At 35.7% G+C, this 21,669-nt stretch overlaps 1 protein-coding gene across 3 annotated transcripts in view; it reads right to left on the bottom strand.

The window, feature by feature from the left end:
- TLK1 (tousled like kinase 1) overlaps positions 1-21,669 on the bottom strand; it is a 210,917-nt gene that overhangs the window by 42,886 nt on the left and 146,362 nt on the right. For all 3 annotated transcript variants that reach the window (XM_073807580.1, XM_073807579.1, XM_019922783.3), the window contains exons 4-11: positions 18,620-18,695; positions 15,569-15,615; positions 13,972-14,067; positions 12,151-12,240; positions 11,037-11,129; positions 6,655-6,765; positions 6,404-6,540; positions 2,986-3,174 (exon numbers count right to left, since the gene is read on the bottom strand). In XM_073807580.1, the coding sequence (XP_073663681.1) occupies positions 2,986-3,174; positions 6,404-6,540; positions 6,655-6,765; positions 11,037-11,129; positions 12,151-12,240; positions 13,972-14,067; positions 15,569-15,615; positions 18,620-18,695 (839 nt within the window). The remainder of the gene's footprint in view (positions 1-2,985; positions 3,175-6,403; positions 6,541-6,654; positions 6,766-11,036; positions 11,130-12,150; positions 12,241-13,971; positions 14,068-15,568; positions 15,616-18,619; positions 18,696-21,669) is intronic.

Here is a 21,669-nt window from a genome sequence, read left to right as displayed (position 1 = left end):
TGAGGGGAAATGGGAAAGAAACTGGGAAGAAAAAAGGTCACAGAGGATTTCCTATGGGAATTGGCACTGGAGGCAAGACTTTAATGATATTTAGGAAAGTGAGACAGGTAAAGAAAGGCAAGGAACAAGATGTACAAAAGCACAGAAACAAGAAAGCATAGTCCATTTAGATAGAGACCTGAGTTTAATACAGGATGCACAGGGCAGACATTGGAGAATGAGAGAAAAAAGAAGGCCTATAAAGGGTTTTCATGAGAGTGAATTTTATCTTGAAGGCCAGTGAAGGAGGTTAAACATGAAAATGACATGATGAGATATGTAACAAACAGTAATTTAAGTTTAAAAAAAAAAAAGAGAGATGCGGTCCTATAGTAAGATAGTGGTAATGAAGACTGACAGATACAAAAATGTTATGGAAATAGACACAGAGAACAAGGGAAAGGCAAACATCTAAGATGTTTCTAGTGTCATTAACTGAGTGAATGATGATGCTGTGACTGAATACACAGAGGGTACTATGGCAATACCTCAAAGTGCTAATTAACTCCTATCCTTCAAGGATCAAGGAAAAGCTCTCAAGAGGAGGAAATATCTAGTATGGGATTTTAAAGATGAGCAGAAATTAAGACAATGGGTTCGAGTTTAAAACTTGGTGGTGTACATATACACTAATATGTCTAAAATAGATAGCTAATAAAAACCTGTTGTAAAAAACCCCAAAACAAACAAACTAAGTGGTGAGTGGGAGGCACTGGTCAATGCCAAAAGATGAGGCTAGAGAGGTCAGAAGCTGCCAAGTCAGAAGTGCTTTCTGGATGATATCGCTCAAGCAATGGAGAGCTATGTTAGGTTTACAAGGAAGAAAAAGAAAGGACCATATTTTTATTTTGGAAAAAGAGATTCTGACTACAAGTTGAAAATGGATTCAAGGCCTAGACCAAAGCTGAAAGGTGATGGGGTGGGTAGGGGTGGGGAGAGAGAACCCAAGTAAGAGGCCGCAGGGGACGCATTTGAGCTCTAGAAGATTGGGTGTCTACAGGAGTGGAGTTAAGCTAACACACACTTTCTCCTGTATAATTGCTCATCTACCCATCTACACTTTTTAAAGCAACAAATTTACCAATTTATGAAAAGTAAATCGTTTGTTGTCATTTTTTAATATCAAGAGCCAAAGGATTTAATTCCAACTTACAACAACCCCTCCAAAAATTAGGAAAGGCTTAAGGAAGTACATTTTAGACTTCAAAATATAAGATTATCATCACCTGTTTATTAATGGAAAATAAAATGAAAATGGATTAAGAAAAATAAATGGAATCTTGATCAAAAAGCTATGAGTGACAACCAGAATTCTGGCACGTGGAACTGCGAGGATGGTGGTACCATGTACTAATTGAAAAAACACGGGAGGTGGCAAGGGGTGTGCGTGTGTGCGTGCGTGTGTGTGTGTGTGGTGTCTGTGTGGAGAGAGAGAGAAAAAGGGGGTGTCGGGGGGACTGAAATGGGAACGATAAAGATAAACACAGTTTTTATTTTGTGTGTTTAGTAAATACAGTTTTGAACAGGCTGCATTAAAGGCTCTCGTGAGGCATTTAAGTACCAATATCAACTAAGCAAGGATATGACATTCAAGATTGAGATACAAACATTTGATGATACTCAAGAGAGAAAAGTGGGCTGGAGACAGAAGTTTGGATGTCAGCAGGATATACATGCTAACTGAAACCCTAGGAGTAGCTAATACTCAAGGAGAATACATAGAGTAAGAAGTAAGATGGCCTAGGACAGATTCTTAAAATCCTACATTTTACAAATTGGTAAGGTAAATGATGTCCGAAGAAGAGACTGAGAAGATGTAGCCAGATGAGTAAAAATGAAAGTTAGGAGAACAGGTTATTTCAAAAACTAAGGCAAGAAAGAGCCTTTTGGGAAAAAGTCAACAGTATCCAATGCTGCCAAGTTAAAGACTCAAATGTCTATGGTATTTAGCATCAAGGAAATAATCTTTAAAAGAACAATTTCAGTTAAGAAAGGAGCAATTCGGAAAGTGAGGCAGAAGAGACTGCAAGCACAGGCAAGTCTTTCAAGGAAACCTAGTTATAAAGATGACAGAATATGGAGACTGGAGGGATTTAAACTGCGGGAGAATTTTTTTGTTTTGTTTTGTTTTCTGAAAGGAAGGAACCAGTAGAGAGCAAAAGGCTGAAGATGTAAAATAAAGGAGGTATCAATAGAAGAGGTCCCTGATGTAGCAGGGGATGGGCTTCAAAGCATAGATGAAACATTATTTCTCAACAAAGGAGAAACATATTAAATATAAAACGGAGGGTGTGTGTATGTGTCTTCTACTCACATAAACTTATATGAGGTCTTATAGAACAGAAAAATTATATAAATTAGGTTGAATCTATACACTGAAATTCTAACAATGCTGTTTTCTGTGGGACGGGATCAAGGTCTGTACTGTTTCATTATGTTCTTTCATATTTTCTGAATTTCCTATGATAAACACATAATTTTTTTAAATGTCTTTGACTTTTGAATTATAAAAAGTAATTCATCATTAGAGCAGAAAACCTAGAAAACAAAGAGAAGGGAAAAACAATACCTATAACCTCTGAATGAGCTGCTTTCATAGGTTGAGATTACTTAACATTCTCTCAGAAAAAGGAACACTAATAGGAATGTTGAATTGGAATAATCAATACTGATAACTGACTCTATCATTCAGACATGGAAGAAAAAGTGGATTCCAGCCTCTTCTTAGCTAACTAAGTCTTCAGTTTAAAAGAGGATTAGTAAATCTCCACTTAGGTAGAATTCAGATTGGGGGCTTATTATTATTTTAGAAGTAAATTTTTTCAATACTGCCTGCCTTCCTGGCCATAATGATATTTACTACTTACTTAAAAATAACATCCATTACTAACATTCATGCTCACTGGCAACAATTTAAAAAAAGGAAAATAAAAAATGCAGGCTTACAGTTGCGGTAAATTTGGTCTAACAAAGGGATCATTTTCTGCTCCATTGACTGCTTTGTTTTTCCTTTGTTTTGGTTCAGAATTGGTAGAGGGTGCCTGAGAATTATTAGCTGTGGGAGGTTTGCGTTTGGCTAGAAGTTTCCTTTGCCTTTCAATATCTTCCCTTTGCTGATTCACCCATTCTTGTTGCCTGCATAAAAATAAACGTAAAAGAAAATTAACCTTCCATTACTTTTCACAGTTAAAACATGAAAATACGTTAGTTAAACATGAAAAATCATATAATATAAATTTGTAACCTTATGGTCCCACCCTTGTGAACCAATACTTTCGCACTGTCCACATCCCATCTGAAACATTCATTTCTGAATAAAGTCTTCCCTAAACCCCCTGAACTAGAAAAAGATGTGTTGCCACATATAGTTTCATAGTACCTTGTAGCTCCCCACCTCCTCCTTTCTAACAAATATTCCTACAGACACTTGATCAGAATTTGTCTAGTTAGACTAAATCACTCCATGAGAATAGAGACCACAACTACTTTATACCCTAGTGCCCAGCACAGTGACTGGCACATACTAGGCATTCAATAAATATTTGTTGAATAAAATAAATGAGCTATTAAAAAAAAAAAGAACAGAGTTAAAGAGTAGGTTTTATACATGTATCTCATTACTTACTGTTTAAAGAAAAACTTACAAAAGACAAATGTGAATTTAATAGTGTTATTTTCTAAATGTATCTCTGTCAAATTTTGGGAATGGGTAGGTGATATTTTGAAATGAAACAAAAATTGACCTCAGAAATTTAGGAAGAAAGAAAGAATTTTGACACTTTAAAGAGAAAATAGCAAGAAAAATTTACATGGCTTTGAAAAATGGGCAATTAATATAAGTAAAAATATTACTGCTTCCAACTGAAGCTTTTAAAAACCATCTATCATACAACACCTTAAGCTTGTTCTAATATAATTATGTTCTCTCTTAGGTCACTTCACCACACTAGGAAAAAATTTAAGACTCTACATGGTGGTGATACTCAGATTTAGAACAAGTCAAATATTTCAATTCCTTGCTCCCCCGCCCCTATTCAAACCAGAACTAGAGAACTTCTACGCTGCTGATGAAGAATTGGTTTTACATTCATTTCCTTGTCCTATGGTTCTAGCCAGGTAGTAGCAGAACATGGTAGGAGGGAAAGAATCAAGAATCACCTAGGTAAAAGAGTAAAACGGTGGAGAAAAATCTCAAGAATAGCAAAGTTAAAATAAGACTTTAATCCAGTTTTCTCCTTGAAGTGGTTATAAATAATTTCAATTTATTTAAAAATTAATTTTAAAGCTAGTTTCAGGTACAATCAAGATGTTATTAATGAAAATAAACAGCAATAACCTACTGAAATAATGAAAGGAAAGAATTACTGGAATGGATATGTATCTAATCCCTGATTATTCAGTAATGACCTAATTTTAGAGATTATCAATATAATACTACTGGGCTTCCCTGGTGGCGCAGTGGTTTAGAGTCCGCCTGCCAATGCAGGGGACATGGGTTTGTGCCCCGGTCTGGGAAGATCCCACATGCCACGGAGCGGCTGGGCCCGTGAGCCATGGCCGCTGAGCCTGCGCGTCCAGAGCCTGTTCTCCGCAACGGGAGAGGCCACAATAGTGAGAGGCCCGCGTAACGCAAAAAAAAAAAAAAAATATATATATATATATATATATATATATATAAAAATTACTAATTTTTATTTATTTCTCTTCTCATCCTCCAACTACTTTGGGTTATATCACAGATATATAGCTTGATATATACTGATAAATATCAACTGCTTGATATAAAATATGTATATGTAACAACATACAGTATGCCCTCAGTAAATGATTATTAGTAATAAGAAATGCAAGTAATTTTTTAAAAACTAGATTACTGCTTTATTATAAAAGGATACAACTCAGAAATAGCCAGATGGAAGAGATGCATAGGGCAAGGTATGGGGAAAAGACATGGAGTTTCCATGCTCTCTCTGAGCCTGATACCCTCCCCAAATCTCTACATATTCACCAACCCAGAAGCTCCAATTTTACTCTTTTTTTGACAGCTCAATGGAGAAATTTTAACAACCGGCAGAGTTTATATTTTAAATTCATATTATTAGTTTATATTTAAGGTTATATTATATAAACTTCTCTTTTATTCATTACCAGGATAACTGTAGATCTGGGTTTAGTAGCTCAGAAAAACACTCGAAAATTTTAAGTTCTATCTCAACTGTATTTCCTACTCTCCATTTCTACTGTTAATATTTTAGCTCAAGCCTTATCACCTTTCATTTGGATGCTTCTCCATCTGAACTGTCAACAATCTATGTTCTTTCCAATATTATTCCCACATCACCACCAGCTCCCTTTCTAAAACTAAAATCTGACCCCACACACCACACATAACACTGTAAGAGCTCCCTATTATCCACAGAATTAAAACCCAAACTTCCTACCATCATAAAGACACTGTCCTTCATTATAGTATACCTCACACCCAGCACAGTTGTGTTGAACAGAAGCTGGATAAATCAACTGAGACAGAGAGACCATTCTGGAGATAGAGAGAAGACCATTCTGTGCTTAAGTTCTGGGAACCAGTGTTTGAAACAGCAGTGTTTAGGTGATACTATGTGAAATAAAGCTTTGCCTCCATTTTCCATTTAACTGGACTGACTCTGGGAAAGCTGATTTAGATGGTGGCACCACTCTTGCTTTAAAGGTTATTAAAAGTTTTCCAGCTAAAAAAACCCCCAAAAAACAAAAGGAGGAGCATAGATCCCGGCTCAACACATAAACAGTCAACCTACCCTTAGCTACAACCATCTGAACTCAAGAAAACATGGCAACAACGATTTCTCCATTTTAAAGTTGACCTCAGAAGTGCTAAAGCCACATGCTCAGTTCAACTGACTTATGAGTTACTATGTCTGAGGCTGCAGAGAAAATGTTCGTGTCTTTTCCATAGGAATAGAGAGCAGGCAAGTGCTGAAGTAAGGACTGGGGAATGGGGGTCGGGGGTGGGGGGGAGAACTAAGCAGAAAAATCCCAAGATATACAGATATAAATCTTCCAATGGAAGTTCAAACTTTTAACAATTTCCCTCCCAACTAACCTATAAAAAGCTAGGTCAGTTTATGTTCTGGAAAAGTCATATTTAGAATAATACATCATACTGTACAGAAGAATGCTAACTAATCAAGAAGTACGCTAAAGCTAAAATTGTAATGCCTGTTCTATGTTCCTTTCAAATGTATTAAATTCTGATTTCAAAGAGTAGTAAGGAGTAGATGTAGAACATAATTCCAAATCTATAATCTCTGAAAGTAATGAAAACCCAAAGGTATACTAAATTTTTTAAAATGTAAGAGTGACTAACTTTACAAGATTCTGAAATGCAAAACCATCTGTCCATTGTTCAGTAAATGAAGCACCATGTCTAACGGTCGTGAAATGCCCAAGGCGTAATCTGTCTTGCATACTCTTCTCTCTGCTTGACAGTTTTTCTTGTGTACTCTGAAAAGAGGAGGAAAAATCATCATTCAATTTTATTAATTTAAATTTTAAAAGCATACAAGGTAAAAGGGGCTAGTGAAAGGAGAGGGAAAATGTATTGAACTTTTAACTTACCTTTTCGATAAGTAGTTTCTTGCTCATTGATATGCACTTATTTAATCGTTCTTTGTATTTTTCAAGTAATTTTTGTTGTTCATCTATCTGCCGTCTGAGATCACAATTAGCCTACAACATAAGTAGATGATGAAAAAGGTCTACAATTTGTGTATATGAGACATTTAAGAATATTTATACATTTTGAACAAATTTCATAAAGGGATTAATAAGATTATTTGAATATGATTCTAAAAATTTTGTTAAAACATCTACTTACCATGGGAATAATACTGGTATATGCTGCTTAACTGTGTAGTGGAAAAGTACATGGAATTTGTATCCATACTCCATGGGTTCAAATCCACACTCTAGGATATATAATCTGGGCTAAGTCAAACAAGTTATCTGAACCTTAGCTCAGTTTTCTTATTTCTAAAACAGAGCAACACCATTCTATCTCATTTAATTAAAAATAACTGAAATATAGTAATACAAAGCATCTAACACTTAAAAATGAATGTGAGTTCTCTTCCATCTTTTGTTAACTAATAAAACTTTTTTCTCCATTAAACTAGTGGAAGACACTGCAGATGCCCATCCAACAGCTAACTATTCTCACCATCTTTCTTGGCCATATGAATACAAATTGTTAACTTTGTAGGCAGCCATACGCTCAGGCAAGGGTCTTCTCTCTAAACTCAGAAGATGAGTCTGATTAGTCTAGTACAGTCAGTCACCAGGGAACAACCTGGAGAGCTTGTTGGAACACAGATTACTGGAACCCATTCCCAGTTTCTGAATTAGTAGCTCTAGAGTAGGCTCTAAAAGTTTATTTCTAATAAGTTCCCTAGTAATGTTGATGCGTCTGGTCTGGGGATCATTCTTTGAAAACCATAGGTCTAGGCCAATCATGGTGGAAGCCAAAAGACAGCGACATAATACATCAAAAATGCTGGGAGAAAATACTGCTGCCAATCTAAAAGTATGTATCTAATAAAATTGTTTTCCAAGGAAAAGGGTAAAATAAAGATACTTTCAGAGGAACATAAATGGAATTTAGCATCAGACCCTTATCATTAGGTGCAATTCAAACAGAACCCCAACAAATTGTTTACGTGTGTGAAAACTGAAAAACTGACTCTAACACTTCTCTAAGACAGCAAAGGGCCAAAAATAACCAAAAAGGAGATGATACTTGTTCAACCACACATCAAGGTTTAATATAAACCTAGAGTCATTATAATCACCCAAATCTCTCCTTCTTCCGTAGTAATGGAAAACCAACATTTTATTATGGATTGATATATGTCTAGCTAAAAGACTGTATTTCCCAGCTTCCCTTGCAGAAGTTGTTCAGTGGAATACCCAAGAAGGCTGCACACAGAATTGTTGCATTTTTTATTTCTTCCTGTTTTCTGCTTAAGAACACAGATATCATAACTGTGCCTCTAATAAATATTTTGTACCTTGATATGATCTTCAAGATGAAGGCCATGTACTAACAGTGAAAGAGCAGAAAAACTGAAGGAGCCAAGATCCTATATGACACTGTGAAGCCATCACACCTGGGCTGCCCCCTTCTGCTCTTCTCTCAAAAAATAATATTGTGTCTCATTTAAAGTACTGCTGTTTATAGAAACCTGTCCGGACACCTACGGCCTGAGCAGCTCAGTTGTTTCTGCTTGATAGCAAGGCTCTGCCTGGCCGGAAATAAAGCACGGCCAGTTAAATGGCATTTCCACAAAACCTACTACCTTCCATTCAAAGGCCCGTGGCCCCTTATGCTTTGTCCAGGGGGATAACAGCCCAACCACACATCGCTGCCTGGACAGATGAACAGGCTCCAGGCCCTCCTCAGTCACATCTGGGATGAATGGTCAGTGTGGCAGTAGCAGCTGCAATTGCAGTGCCCCACCCAGCCTCCCTCACTAGCCCAGGGGCCAGGGAAAGACTGCGCCTCCACCCTTCTCCTCACAGAGGTGAGCAGCATGCAGAGGAAAGGAAAGCCTATCTCGGGTGTGTTAGTGAGGGGCACTGTGTTCCATGGGTTATCCCAGCGCCATTTCCTCCTGCGCCTGCTATGGAAGGGCCCACCTCCATCCCCAACTGGATTCGGTTTTGGGCAGGTGACTCAGTGGGCAGGAGACTCTGTACCCTCATGCTCTGACTTGGAGCCCCCTTTTCTGTTCTACTCTCAAAAAATAATATTGTATATCATTTAAAGTACTGTTGTTTATGTTCTCTGTTACTAACAGCCAAAGACAACTGCTAAATGATAAAAAGATGCTGTTGTACCAGTATAGGAATACACAAATAGAATATGGAACTTAACACAGAACACAGAAGTAGATCCACTTGTATATGAAAACGAGATTGCATGATGGGGCTGGCAGTAAAAAGTGGACTTTTAATTCTGTGGTCTGGACAACTGGTTCTCTACATAGAAAGAAATTAAAATGAAACCTTACTTCACGCTATACCCAAAAATAAATCCCAGTGAGAACTTGTACTGAAAAAGCAGACTACAAAACTTCTAAAAGAAAATATAGAAGAACATCTTTATGATATTAGGGATAAAAACAACAAATTATTTTGGTATACTTTTGATAATTGGTACAAACTATAAATAAAAAGATATGTTTAATCATATAAATTTTAAATGATCTAATCATCAAAAGACAGTACAAAGAAATAAAAAGATAATTCACACACTGGGAGAAAAATCAACATATATGGCCAACAAAAAACTGATATCAATTTAAAAAACAACAGGAACCCATTAAGAAAAATGAGCAAAAAAAATGATCATTTACTTCACGGAAGAAATACAAATAGTTAATAAATATTTTTAAAGATGCTCAAAAAATAAAGTGAATGCATAATAACAAATACCTTGTTACACCCATTAAATTGAACCCCCAAATTAAATATGATTATAATGAACCTTGGCAAGGATAATAAGCAATAAGATTATTTCTTGCTCATTGTTGGTGGAATGGAAACTGATCCAACAACCTTGGGAAAAATTTGCTATTATAAAGTTGAGTTTAAGATATGCATGCCCTGTACTCTGGCCATGTCTCTCCTAAGCATATACCATAGAGAAATTCTTCCACATGTGCCACAGAGATATGTACAAGAACATTCTTAGCAGAACTGTTCATACTAGCAAAAAGTAGAAATAAAATGTCCATCAAATTATAATATATTCATATAATGCCTTACTATATAGCAGTGAAATGAACAAACTATTACATGACAAACCCACATATAATGTTTAGTGAAAACAAGCAGGGCAAAATGGTACAAACAGTGTAATTTTGTAATTTATATAAAGTTCAAAAATAAAGTGAAATAATATGTTAAGAATGTATAAGATATATGTAATATAACTATAAAGAAACATAAGGCATAATAAATAAATACAAAATTTAGAATAGTGGTTAATGGTAAAGGGATGTAAGAGAGTGAATGGGATGGGACCAGGAAAGGCACACTGGATGTTTCAAAGGTATCAGTAATTATATGATCACGGATGACGGTTTCATTGAGTTTCTATACCAACAGTTCTCAGTGTTGGCTAAATTAGCCGTTAAAACTACCAATGCCCAAGCCCTACGTCATATCAATTTAATCAGAAACCCTCAGGGTGGAGTTTAAGCATCAGTACTTTTTATAAAGTGTCTTCCACACTTTCCATCCAGAGATTCTAATGAGCAGCTAGGGGTGAGAACCACTGCTTTACCCCTTACTCACCTATTAGGCATACTTTTTGATGTGTCTTTTTATAAAGTTTCCATTAAAAATCTCACAGAATTGCAATAGTTACTTCCTCTAGTATAGTGTCAAATGGCAGTCAGGTTTATAAGAAAATCAATTAACTTTAAAACTACCACGGGGGCTTCCCTGGTGGCGCAGTGGTTGAGAGTTCGCCTGCCGATGCAGGGGACACGGGTTCGTGCCCCGGTCCAGGAAAATCCCACATGCCGTGGAGCGGCTGGGCCCGTTAGCCATGGCCGCTAAGCCTGCGCGTCTGGAGCCTCTGCTCCGCAATGGGAGAGGCCACAACAGTGAGAGGCCCGTGTACCGCAAAAACAACAACAACAACAACAAAAAACTACCATGAAATGGGTATCTGTCTTAGGATAGTTGATCAAGTAAAAATAAATTTTATAAACTTCTATTTCTCCAACTGTTTCTCAATTCACATTTAAAGAGCTAATAAAATAGTTTTTATCGTTTAATGGTTGATACTTTCAATTACGTACTTACACTAAAAGCAAAGGCTTATTTTTTTTTCCAGTAATAGAGTTTTTTTTACAATATAAGTATTTTCTCACCAGTTTTTCTACTGCCAAATAATTTACTCAAATTTTTCCCCTCCATGACTTCTTACTTACCCTGAGCAAGTCATCTATACGACCTTCCTTTTTTTCCAGGTCCTGGTTTTTATTACTTTCTAATGCTGCTAACTTCAGCATTGTAAGGTCGGTCTAAACGAAAGAAAGCTATTTTATTACTCCATTATATATATATCACTGCATGCAAACATAAAATTAGATTTTACTCTGATTCTGAAGAGCAAAGAAAGTATTGGAGTTTGTGTGTGTATGTAAAGAGTATCACAAAAAGTCTCACTGCAGTTTTAAGTTTTAATATCTTCAGAAGCATAAGTGCTATAAACTTAAAAAGAAAACTTTTTAAGGTTAATTCAATTTTTAGAATATTGATATGTTCTTCATTAAAATTCAATATAACCACTGCTTTGTGCTATCAACTCTAGCTGACTTTTGAACATGGCAAAAACTTTCACAAGCTGTTTGCTGACTGAAAGCAATGTACTTATAAATCCTGGCCTAAAGATCATCCAAAGAAAGAAGTTTTGATGCACGCACAACAGTTTGGACATAACCAGAAAGAAGAAGTATAATGGCAATAAACTGCACAACTAAGGTGGCAAGCAAGAAGATCTACTTTTTCAATCCTTAATCTCAGTCATCCAAAAACTGTCACATGTATGAAATTAAAATGAAAACCTTAGTACTCAAAATTCATAAAACTAAATAACTGTAAAAGATATCTGATTAATTTTCAAATGATTTTTAAATGTGTGGCATATATGAATATACAAAAATACAGACACATGGAACAAACTGCTTTAATGTCCACTTATAACAAATATAACACTTTCATGAAGGTATCGATTATATGTACTTGGATGTTAAGTTCAAAAAGAATCAGTAAACAGAAGTGACATGTTATGGTTGTTCTGTTTATTTAATTTGCTTAAAATATATATTTAACCAGTATGTAACAAAGGACAAGCTGATAGTAAATTGGGTGTTTCAACTTCTCACCCCCTACAAACTGTTTTTTTGGTTTGTTTAGCAATTAGCTTTCTTGATACAGAATTTTACTTTATGACCATGTCTAAAACAAAGAGAAGACATCTTAATTGTGTGTACAAAGTTGGTCACCAGCTTCTCATACAAAGAAATTTTAATTACCATTTACCTGAGTAATTTTAAAGGATAACTGCTTTGGTTGTACAATAGGGTGGTCCCCAAAAACTAATGCAGTAGGAGAAGGGCTATTCGGTCGAACCTTAAAAAAATATATTAAAAATTTTATATTAGCAAGAAAAAAAATAGGCTTTTGCTTAGCAACAACTAAACATTTCTTAAGTTTTTATCAGGATAATAATTCAAAACATAATTGGGGACTTCCCTGGTGGCACAGTGGTTAAGAATCCGCCTGCCAATGCAGGGGACACGGGTTCAAGCCCTGGTCCGGGAAGATCCCACATGCCACAGAGCAACTAAGCCTGTGCGCCACAACTACTGAGCCTGCGAGCCACAGCTACTGAGCCCACGTGCCACAGCTACTGAAGCCCGCGCGCCTAGAGCTCGTGCTCCGCAACAAGAGAAGCCACCGCAACGAGAAGCCTGCGCACTACAACAAAGAGTAGCCCCTGTTCACCGCAACTAGAGAAAGCCCACGCACAGCAACGAAGACCTAACGCAGCCAAAAATAAATAAATTTATTTTAAAAAAATCAAGAATTAAAAAAAACATAATTGAACTTTAAAAATTTTTAATCACCATTTATTCAATAAGCATTCATTAAGTACCTCCCTCTTATAAAGCCCAATAAAAGAGACAACCAGCCATATATGCCGTGCCCTCAAGGAACTTAACAATCTGGTGCCATAAAAGCAAATTTAATGCTTTCAATCTGTTAACTAAAACAAGGCCAAATATATTATTTTAAAACAAAAATATTAAACAGATTATAATGGTTCAAAAAGTAAAACTGTAAAGACCTTAATACAGAACTCTTTTAGTAGTGGGTACAATAATGCATGCCCATATGTAGTATAATATCAATTAACTGATAAGTTTCATGGTTTATCTAGTCACTGGTTTTAAAATACATTCACTGAAAGCAAAAGATTACATCATGTACCAATGCTATCACTACAACTCAAAGTTATTGTTGAGTCTTATGCTTTACTTAGTATATGGCAATATGATGTGCCCCAAGGTACAAAATGAATAAGACATTAAGAAGTATATGTCTACAGACAGAACTAGAAAGGGACACTGGAAGTAAAAACAGAGTACTTGAGTAAATAAGAGATACTCTGATTTTTTAAAATTTTAAATTCATCTTTAAATTACTGAAAGCCAACATTGTTTTTCTGGTTAGACAATGAACTGTCACATAATGAAAGTAAAAAAAATAGAATAAAATCTAATATGTAGAAAAATGCATATAAAAGAACTAGGTCTTAAAAATGTTAGAAACAAACCAAAAAGTTGTAAGACAATTTTCAGGTCCAAGATCCTTCTCCTATGCCAAACTACATTATCTGAGGCTGATGGCTGCCTACTCTTTATTTCAGGATTCCCAGGAAGGAATTAATTATGCTACCATTTTAGTGGTTAAGAAATTTAATGGTTAAGATCCCTGACCAGGGATCAAACCCGGGCCCCGGCAGTGAAAGTGCCAATTCCTAACCACTGGACAGCCAGGGAATTCCTGGTCCCATCATTCTTTTATAGAAACATTACTTCTTTGGGGAACAAATTCCCCCAAAGTGAAGAACACGTCTTATAATTAATTCAGGAAATCTTTAACTTTAGAATCTTACTTTCAGAAATAAAGTTCTAATAGCATCAAATCATTAAAAAGAATTCAACTCATCTCACAGAATGATTTTTTTAAAGATAAACGCTAATATATGTAAAAGGTCTCAATAAAGACAAATTATAAAAGTTATCATTCAGTACACAAAAACTCTGAGACACAAAGACTACATACGTAAAAACTTACAGATGAGGAAGGAGTGGAATGTGAATGTGAATTCTGAGGAGAACGGATTGCAGGAGGTATGCCTCTTACTGGACTTGAGCCATTTCCACCTTGGTACTGAGGGAAAAAGGAAACATCACTATTTATTAACACAGGTTTAGACAAATATGATTTTAGATATGGCATTATGAATTAATTTAAATATATCTTATTATTATTTTTGTGGCAGACTCAAAGACAAATTCCCCCAAAGCAAAGAACAAGTCTTATTTTTCCTTCAAATTTTAGCACAGTTCCCTTATGTTTGTTAAACCAGTATGATCCCTAATCCCAAGAAACTTTAACATGTTCACATGTAGATGTTAGTGAACATAATCAACTATCTTAAAACAGAGCTGTCAGTCCCAAGATCTATTAAGTATCTAAATGTTCACAGCACTATAAAGAACTATACAAACTAAGTCCCTTCTTTTTAACAGCACAAAGTCTAATAAAAATCAATCCTTTCTTACATGCATAACACGCATTATAGTGCATGACTTAACTGCATATGAAGAGAAGCCAACCTAATCTGTTCCATAGCTTTCTCAAGTCTCATGCTTCTGAACCAAGAATGGAAGGAGAAAACAATTTGCTGCTAATGGCTTCATCTCAGGGTATATGTATGAACAGCAGAGATGGGGACTTCCTAGTGTGTTCATTAAACAGCTTCCTGCAACCTAGGAGTTTCGTCTAAATTTCTTTATCTATAGTGCCTAGCGTAACACTTAGCACACAGTAGGCATCCAAGACACCTGAGATTTGTTTATTTGATCCTACTTTGGCAAAGATTTTTAATGATATTAACACTAAGGGACTGACATCAACTAAAGAGCATTAGGTGTATCTTATAGTCTGCAACAGTTTTAGCTTAGACACTGTAAATTCAAGAAAGAAAAACAATGGAGGATAAAAAATATATATATATTTTAAACACAGCCCTTCTCCTAATCACCAAATTCTGCTCTCTCTCAAGGAAATATAAATATTTTTCAACTGAGTAGATCATGTTTGTTTTAATAATCACATTAATATTTCATAATGAAAACTGGTAGGCAGAAGTGTCTCTGTGTAGAAGAAAGGAAACATTCCAGACTAAGAATTTAAATTTACCACTGTTTATTATTTTCAGGGACTCTTAGATTCACATCTCTATCATTATTTAATCTCCATCCACGGGGCTCAACTGTTGCTGTGGTACTGACATCAGAAAGAATTCTAGAGGCTGGGAGACTTAAAGCTACTCTTTGCTCTTCCATTTAGAATTTGCCTTTACGTAGGCTACTTTATATCTCTGGTTCTCAGTTTCCTCATCTGTAAAATAGGAATACTAATAACACCTGCTTTGACTATCTCCTGGATATAAGCAAATACAGGAGAAACTACTTTGAAAATTATGATGTGCCATACCAAAGTAAAAGTAAAGTTTAATATTCCTAAGAAGTCAGGACATCACATAGTACTGAAGTTCTGCTCTAATTAAGCAGATAATCAAAAGTTGACTTTGTGCTTCAAACAAATTATTTCAGCCCACAGCAAAATTATATTAAGAACTGAAGATATTTCTCAATGAACTTACTTCAAAATAGTCGCTAATTTTGTGGCCACGTCCCCCAATACTTTTTCCTAAAATACAGAAGTAAAAAATTTTATAGATTTAAAGTCAGTCATGACTATCTACCACATACTATATCAGAAAGAGAATGTGCCAAACTTAATTTCCCTAATACACACAAAAATAATCTATTTAATAAAAAGAATATATTTTAGTTGGGTAGTGATGGGCATCAAAAGAATATTAAGAGCCCTCAGAGGGTTAGATGCCGACTTCAGAATTCCAAAAGTCAAATGATATTTCAATAGATACATGTCAATTTTTAAAAGTCCTGATTATGGGAGAATCAAATAAATAAATCATATTAAAAGATCTCTGCTTTTAAAACTACGCTATTCAGATTGCTTAATGGCTAATAATTTCATAAAAACATGTCAATTAATTAAAAAAAAGACAAGTGGCAGCTGTATAATTGATAAACCAATTTATACCTGTAAATAATGATAAAAAAGCTTGGTCAACACAAACCATAACAAACTGACAATAACATGCTTTAATATGAATGCTATTTTGTAAAATGTTTTGATTTTCTAAAAAGTATTTCCAAATTAATAGGATTTTTAAAAAACTAAACTAGATTTTAAATATTGTCCTTATATGACCATATTGATAGTGATACAAATTATTACAGATCACAGTTCTTTAATTAAAAGTTTTGCTCTAAAATGGACTTTTCCAAAAAAAAAGACAAATAACAAAGAAACAAAATGGACTTTTCATTAGTTTTATAAATCTTGAAGTAAGAAGTTGCTAAGAAATATGGCGTTTTGGATGGGAGGCATCCATCCTTCACTGGAATTACACTGAATAATTTCTTCAAGCTACAAAAGAAAAACTTATGATAGCATGGAGTCAAAAGCTTTGGATAATATATAAACATATACATTTATCAATTCAATACTGACTTATATACATTCATTCACTTACTTTATTCAACAAATATTTCTTGAGTGGTTACTATGTGCCAGGCATTACTGAGATAAACAAACAATACATTTAGAAGTTCAACAACCTCAAATTCCTTCTTGGAACAAGGTAGGGGGAAATTTTTTTTAAACTAATAAGTAATCAGGACTATAAATACTACCTAGAAATTTTGAACACTGGTTTTGTACAGATTTATTCAGAGGTCAGGGAGCACTATAAAAGTTTTATACCAAAGAACTTCCCTTCTGCCTGTAACAACTTTCCTGCAGATTCTGAAGAGGTGCTATTTTTTAATGAAGACAGAGACATTTTTTGGTTGCCTACCCAGAAACTATTTCCCGAATTTTTTTCCCCTAATTGAATTCAAGTTTTATTCTGTTAACATTTCCTCCCCTACATAGCACATGTAACTTCAGGAGAGGCTGACTCCTATCTGGCCTCTGTTCCTAGTTCCCCTTCCTTCCTTCGGATTAGAAATGCAATTTTGTTCAGGTATCATGCCTTTTTCACAAAACCTGTACTTCTAAATGGAACTTTACCCCATTTTCATTTTCAGAGATGGGCCTGATTTTTTAAAAAATATTTATTTATTTGGTTGCATCGGGCCTTACTTGCAGCAGGCGGACTACTTAGTTGTGGCATGCAAACTCTTGTTGCGGCATGCATGTGCGACTTAGTTCCTTGACCAGGGATCGAACCCGGGCCCCCTGCATTGCGAGCATGGAGTCTTAACCACTGCGCCCCCAGAGAAGTCCCGAGATGGGCCTGATTTTAAGGGCAATAATACCTCTCTTGGACATAACTGGTTTTGGAATGGACACATGACCCTATTCTGGCCAAGAAGATGACAGGAGAGGTTTGCTATGGACTTAAAGAAGTCTACATCAAAGAAACAAGGAAAAAAGAAAATCACAGAAAACCAGCCTCTCTCTAAAGCAAATACAAGTGTGGAAGATGAAATGAGGAAATGCAATTAAAACTGGCCACAGTCCTAAAACCATAAGAGAAAAGCAGACAATTCTGTGGATGGCAGACCACAAAGAAAAAGATGTGGCTTCTTAAAGACACAGGTTGGATCAACCAACACAGAAGTCCCAGGCTATTTTGGGACCTGCTTTTAAAAGTGAGTTTTAAAATCTAAAGTTAAATCTATCATAACTAATATAACTAAATAAATCCAAGCCCACTAACCACAACTTGGGGAAACTACACTAAGATCAAAAAAGACCTCAGGGCAGACTGAACTACAAAGTACCACAAACTTAGAAAAAGGTGCTAGAGTGACTCAACTCCCTCCTTCCACAAAGACAGCTGCTGCAAATATATTTCTTGATGCCAGTGCCACATGTAAACACTAGTAAGCCATGGGTTCATGGCTCTAGATTTTGTGGCTCCAAAACATGTAATATATGTATAAAATCATCATTACATATGATTTAAGAGCCCAATTTATTGTATTTAATTTTGAGAAGCCAAATTAAGTGACAATACTATTTTGTCCATTATAAGAAGTTGTGTAGTCTAATGAAAGTAATTTTCTTATAGTTCATAATACAAAATGTAAGTATGAAAGAAAGGATGAAGAACAGGTATGGAAAGAAAAAGATGGTGCTTTAATGAAGTACTTCAATCATTTTTATATAGTCTTTTTTTTTTTTAATAAAAGGGATGAGTAAGTTTGGGTACTTGTCTAAAAGTAAGATATAAAGTTCTTATTCAAAAACGAGAAGCCATTTCAATACCATAATTCATATAAAGAGAGAAGACAGAAAGGTGATAAAGGCAATGCTTGTCAGGTTTGGACATGACACTTTTCTTTCTAATTCTCAAATTAAAAAAATAAGGGAAATGTCAAAAGCCTGAAAACAGTAACCATAAACTACCTGTGGTACAAAAAGATTCCAATTTCATATAATTATTATTTCTTATGCAAAGTACATTCCTAAACTATTAATGCAGAAATTACATGGTATCTATAGAAATCACAAAAACACACTACTTTTTAAAAAAATTATTAATTGATTAAAAACCAGAATAATTAATCGTAAATGCCTCTTCGGCTCTTAAGGAAGATTTTGCTTCACTTACCCTGACTACTTTCATTCTGATTTTCTGCTTTTCTCTTTCTTCCTCTGGATGATTCCGATTGTTTCTTCTCTGGTGTCTACAGAAAGCAAGTTAACAGAACTTTAAATTATAGTTTTAACAGGCAAAATTTTACAATCACTATAAATGTCATTTTTATTTTCGAGGTAAAAAAAAAATTTTGCTCAACAGCGTTCATGCAATGTAAACATGTAATTATTACATACAATTTATTTAAAAGATAAAATTTCCTATTGTGTAAATTTTTTTTTTTTTTTTTGTGGTACGTGGGCCTCTCACTGTTGTGGCGTCTCCCGTTGCAGAGTACAGGCTCCGGACGTGCAGGCTCAGCGGCCATGGTTCATGGGCCCAGCTGCTCCGCGGCATGTGGGATCTTCCCGGACCGGGGCACGAACCCATGTCCCCTGCATCGGCAGGCGGACTCTCAACCACTGCGCCACCAGGGAAGCCCCCTATTGTGTAAATTTTTAAAATTTGAAGTGTAGGAGACCTGGTACACAGTACCTGAAATTTACATTTACAGAATATGACTTCAGGTGGATGAGAAATTTGAGAGTAATCAGCCTTTAAAAGATGCCCTTCAGGGGCTTCCCTGGTGGCACAGTGGTTGAGAGTCCGCCTGCCGATGCAGGGGACACGGGTTCGTGCCCTGGTCTGGGAAGATCCCACATGCCGCGGAGCGGCTAGGCTCGTGAGCCATGGCCGCTGAGCCTGCGCGTCCGGAGCCTGTGCTCTGCAACGGGAGAGGCCACAGCAGTGAGAGGCCCGCGTACCGCAAAAAAAAAAAAAAAAAAAAAGATGCCCTTCAAATTCTTAACTGGATAGGGCAAAAAAAAAAAAAAAACCCCACAAAATAACAACAAAACACCATATGTTTTCCCATTAGTTTTCTACTATTCATATATATTCTATAGAAGTAAAATAAACTTGGGCTAGAAAAAAAGAGCAGAACACAAACCTTAATATATACAATCCCTACTAAAAAGAACCATTCACCTAAATGCCTAAAAATTATTATCCAACAACAATCAAAGCAAATTCATAGATTATATCCTAAATCAGGTGTCTGCAAACTATAGCCAGATGGCCAAATCTGGTTGGCCACCTGTTTTTGCAGGGCCCATAATCTAAGCATGAATTTTACATTTTTAAATGTTTGAAAAATATAAAAACCAAACAAGAATATTTCATGATATGAAAACTTAAGAAATTCAAATTTCAGTGTCCATAAATTTGGTTCTATTGGAACACAGTCACACTCATTCATTTATGTACTCTCTGTAGTTCCTTTCACACTACAGCAGCAGAGTTGAGTAGCTGTAACAGAAACTGCATGGCCCATAAAGCCTAAATACCTGGTCCTTTACAAAAAAAAAGTTTGCAGAGCCCTGTCCTACGTGATGGCTTGTTCTTAAATTACAGGTTTGCTCTTTTAACTGATAGGAAGTATTTCCATCAGGCTAAAACAACAAGTAATTTTTGTGCAGTCTGACAGAATGTTGTGCTTAGTGAAAAATTAAAACCAAATGTGCACAAGGCAATGGCACAGGGCCCTCAAATTCTAGAAGCTTGGCAAGTTTGTCTGGTGCCAGAACAAAGGATATCTGAATGAATGAAACATCAAGGCAACTTAAAATAAATCTCTAAAGGCAACGTAGTCCTCCAACAAGGAAGGGACTTAATCCATATTTTGATGTCTCTTGTAAGTAGTTCTGTGATTAAATAGTATGAATGACAATAAACAACCTAACTCATACTGAGCATCTATGGTTCCCCAAAGTATTATCTGGGGAATTTTAAGTTCTCTCACTGACATTCTGCCAACAAGAGAACAGATTCAGAGAAGTTTAAGTGAATGTTACTAATCTCTGAATTCTTTAAAGACAGAAGTTATATTTTCTCCCCACCTCCTCCTCCCACCTCCATACCTAGCATGATAAATAACAATTAAATAACTTACGCAAGGTAACTAGGATTCAAATCAAATTCAATTCTGTGTATTTCCAAGGCCTAAATGCTTTTTTCCCTTCTATGTGTTATGATTATATATCCTACATCAAGAAGTAACTGAATGAATCAACCATACAAAAATACTTCAAATTTTCATTAAGTTCATAAATAAAATTCATTATGTCCAATAAACTGCCTATATGTTTTCACATCGTAAACCAGAGATCTTAAAGAAATCCACTCTAACTAGCAATCTACTCAGGAGACAGAATGACATACCGCAATTTAAGGTAAATAGTTCATTAGTTTAGTTTCATACTCAAAATTACCAAACTCAGACTTCAGTGGTAACCAATCTGTTATTCTTCTTGGAATAAAAGTATCACCAAATTAAAAATTCTAAGTTAACAGTTTTATAAAGAACCCTATAATCTATCTTAAAACAAAGGAGGGGACTTTCCTGGTGGTGCACTGGTTAAGAATCCGCCTGCCAATGCAGGGGACACGGGTTCGGTCCCTGGTCCGGGAAGATCCCACATGCCACGGAGCAACTAAGCCCGTGCACAACTACTGAGCCTGCGCTCTAGAGCTCGCAAGCCACAACTACTGAAGCCCGCATGCCCTAGAGCCCGCATGCCGCCAACTACCGAGCCCGCGCACCTAGAGCCTGTGTTCCACAACAAGAGACGACCACCGAAATGAGAAGCCCGGGCACCGCAATGAGGAGTAGCCCCCACTCGCTGCAACTAGAGAAAGCCCATGAGCAGCAACAAAGACCCAACGCAACCAAAAATAAATAACATTTTTTTAATTAAAAAAAAATAAAACAAAGGAGAACTCCCAAATAATAATTTATTCATATCCTTCCCAAATTAATCTATGTAAAAAATATAATTTAAGGTCAAGGAAATATGGTTTTTCAGAACAGTTTTAATGGTATAATAATTTTTAAGCATGGCACAATCCTTTTGGATTTCCATCTTAAATCCTGACTAGCTTCTTTGAACATGCAAAACAAAAAACTAAACAGAATAATAAAATTCTGAAAGCTATATTGGAAACAACATTTTCTATCTAGAAAA

Source organism: Tursiops truncatus, chromosome 7 (genome assembly GCF_011762595.2).
Source record: "Tursiops truncatus isolate mTurTru1 chromosome 7, mTurTru1.mat.Y, whole genome shotgun sequence".
In the NCBI taxonomy this organism is placed as follows: domain Eukaryota; kingdom Metazoa; phylum Chordata; class Mammalia; order Artiodactyla; family Delphinidae; genus Tursiops; species Tursiops truncatus.
Note: the sequence above shows the minus strand (reverse complement) of the source record. Positions and strands in the feature narration are given on the sequence as shown.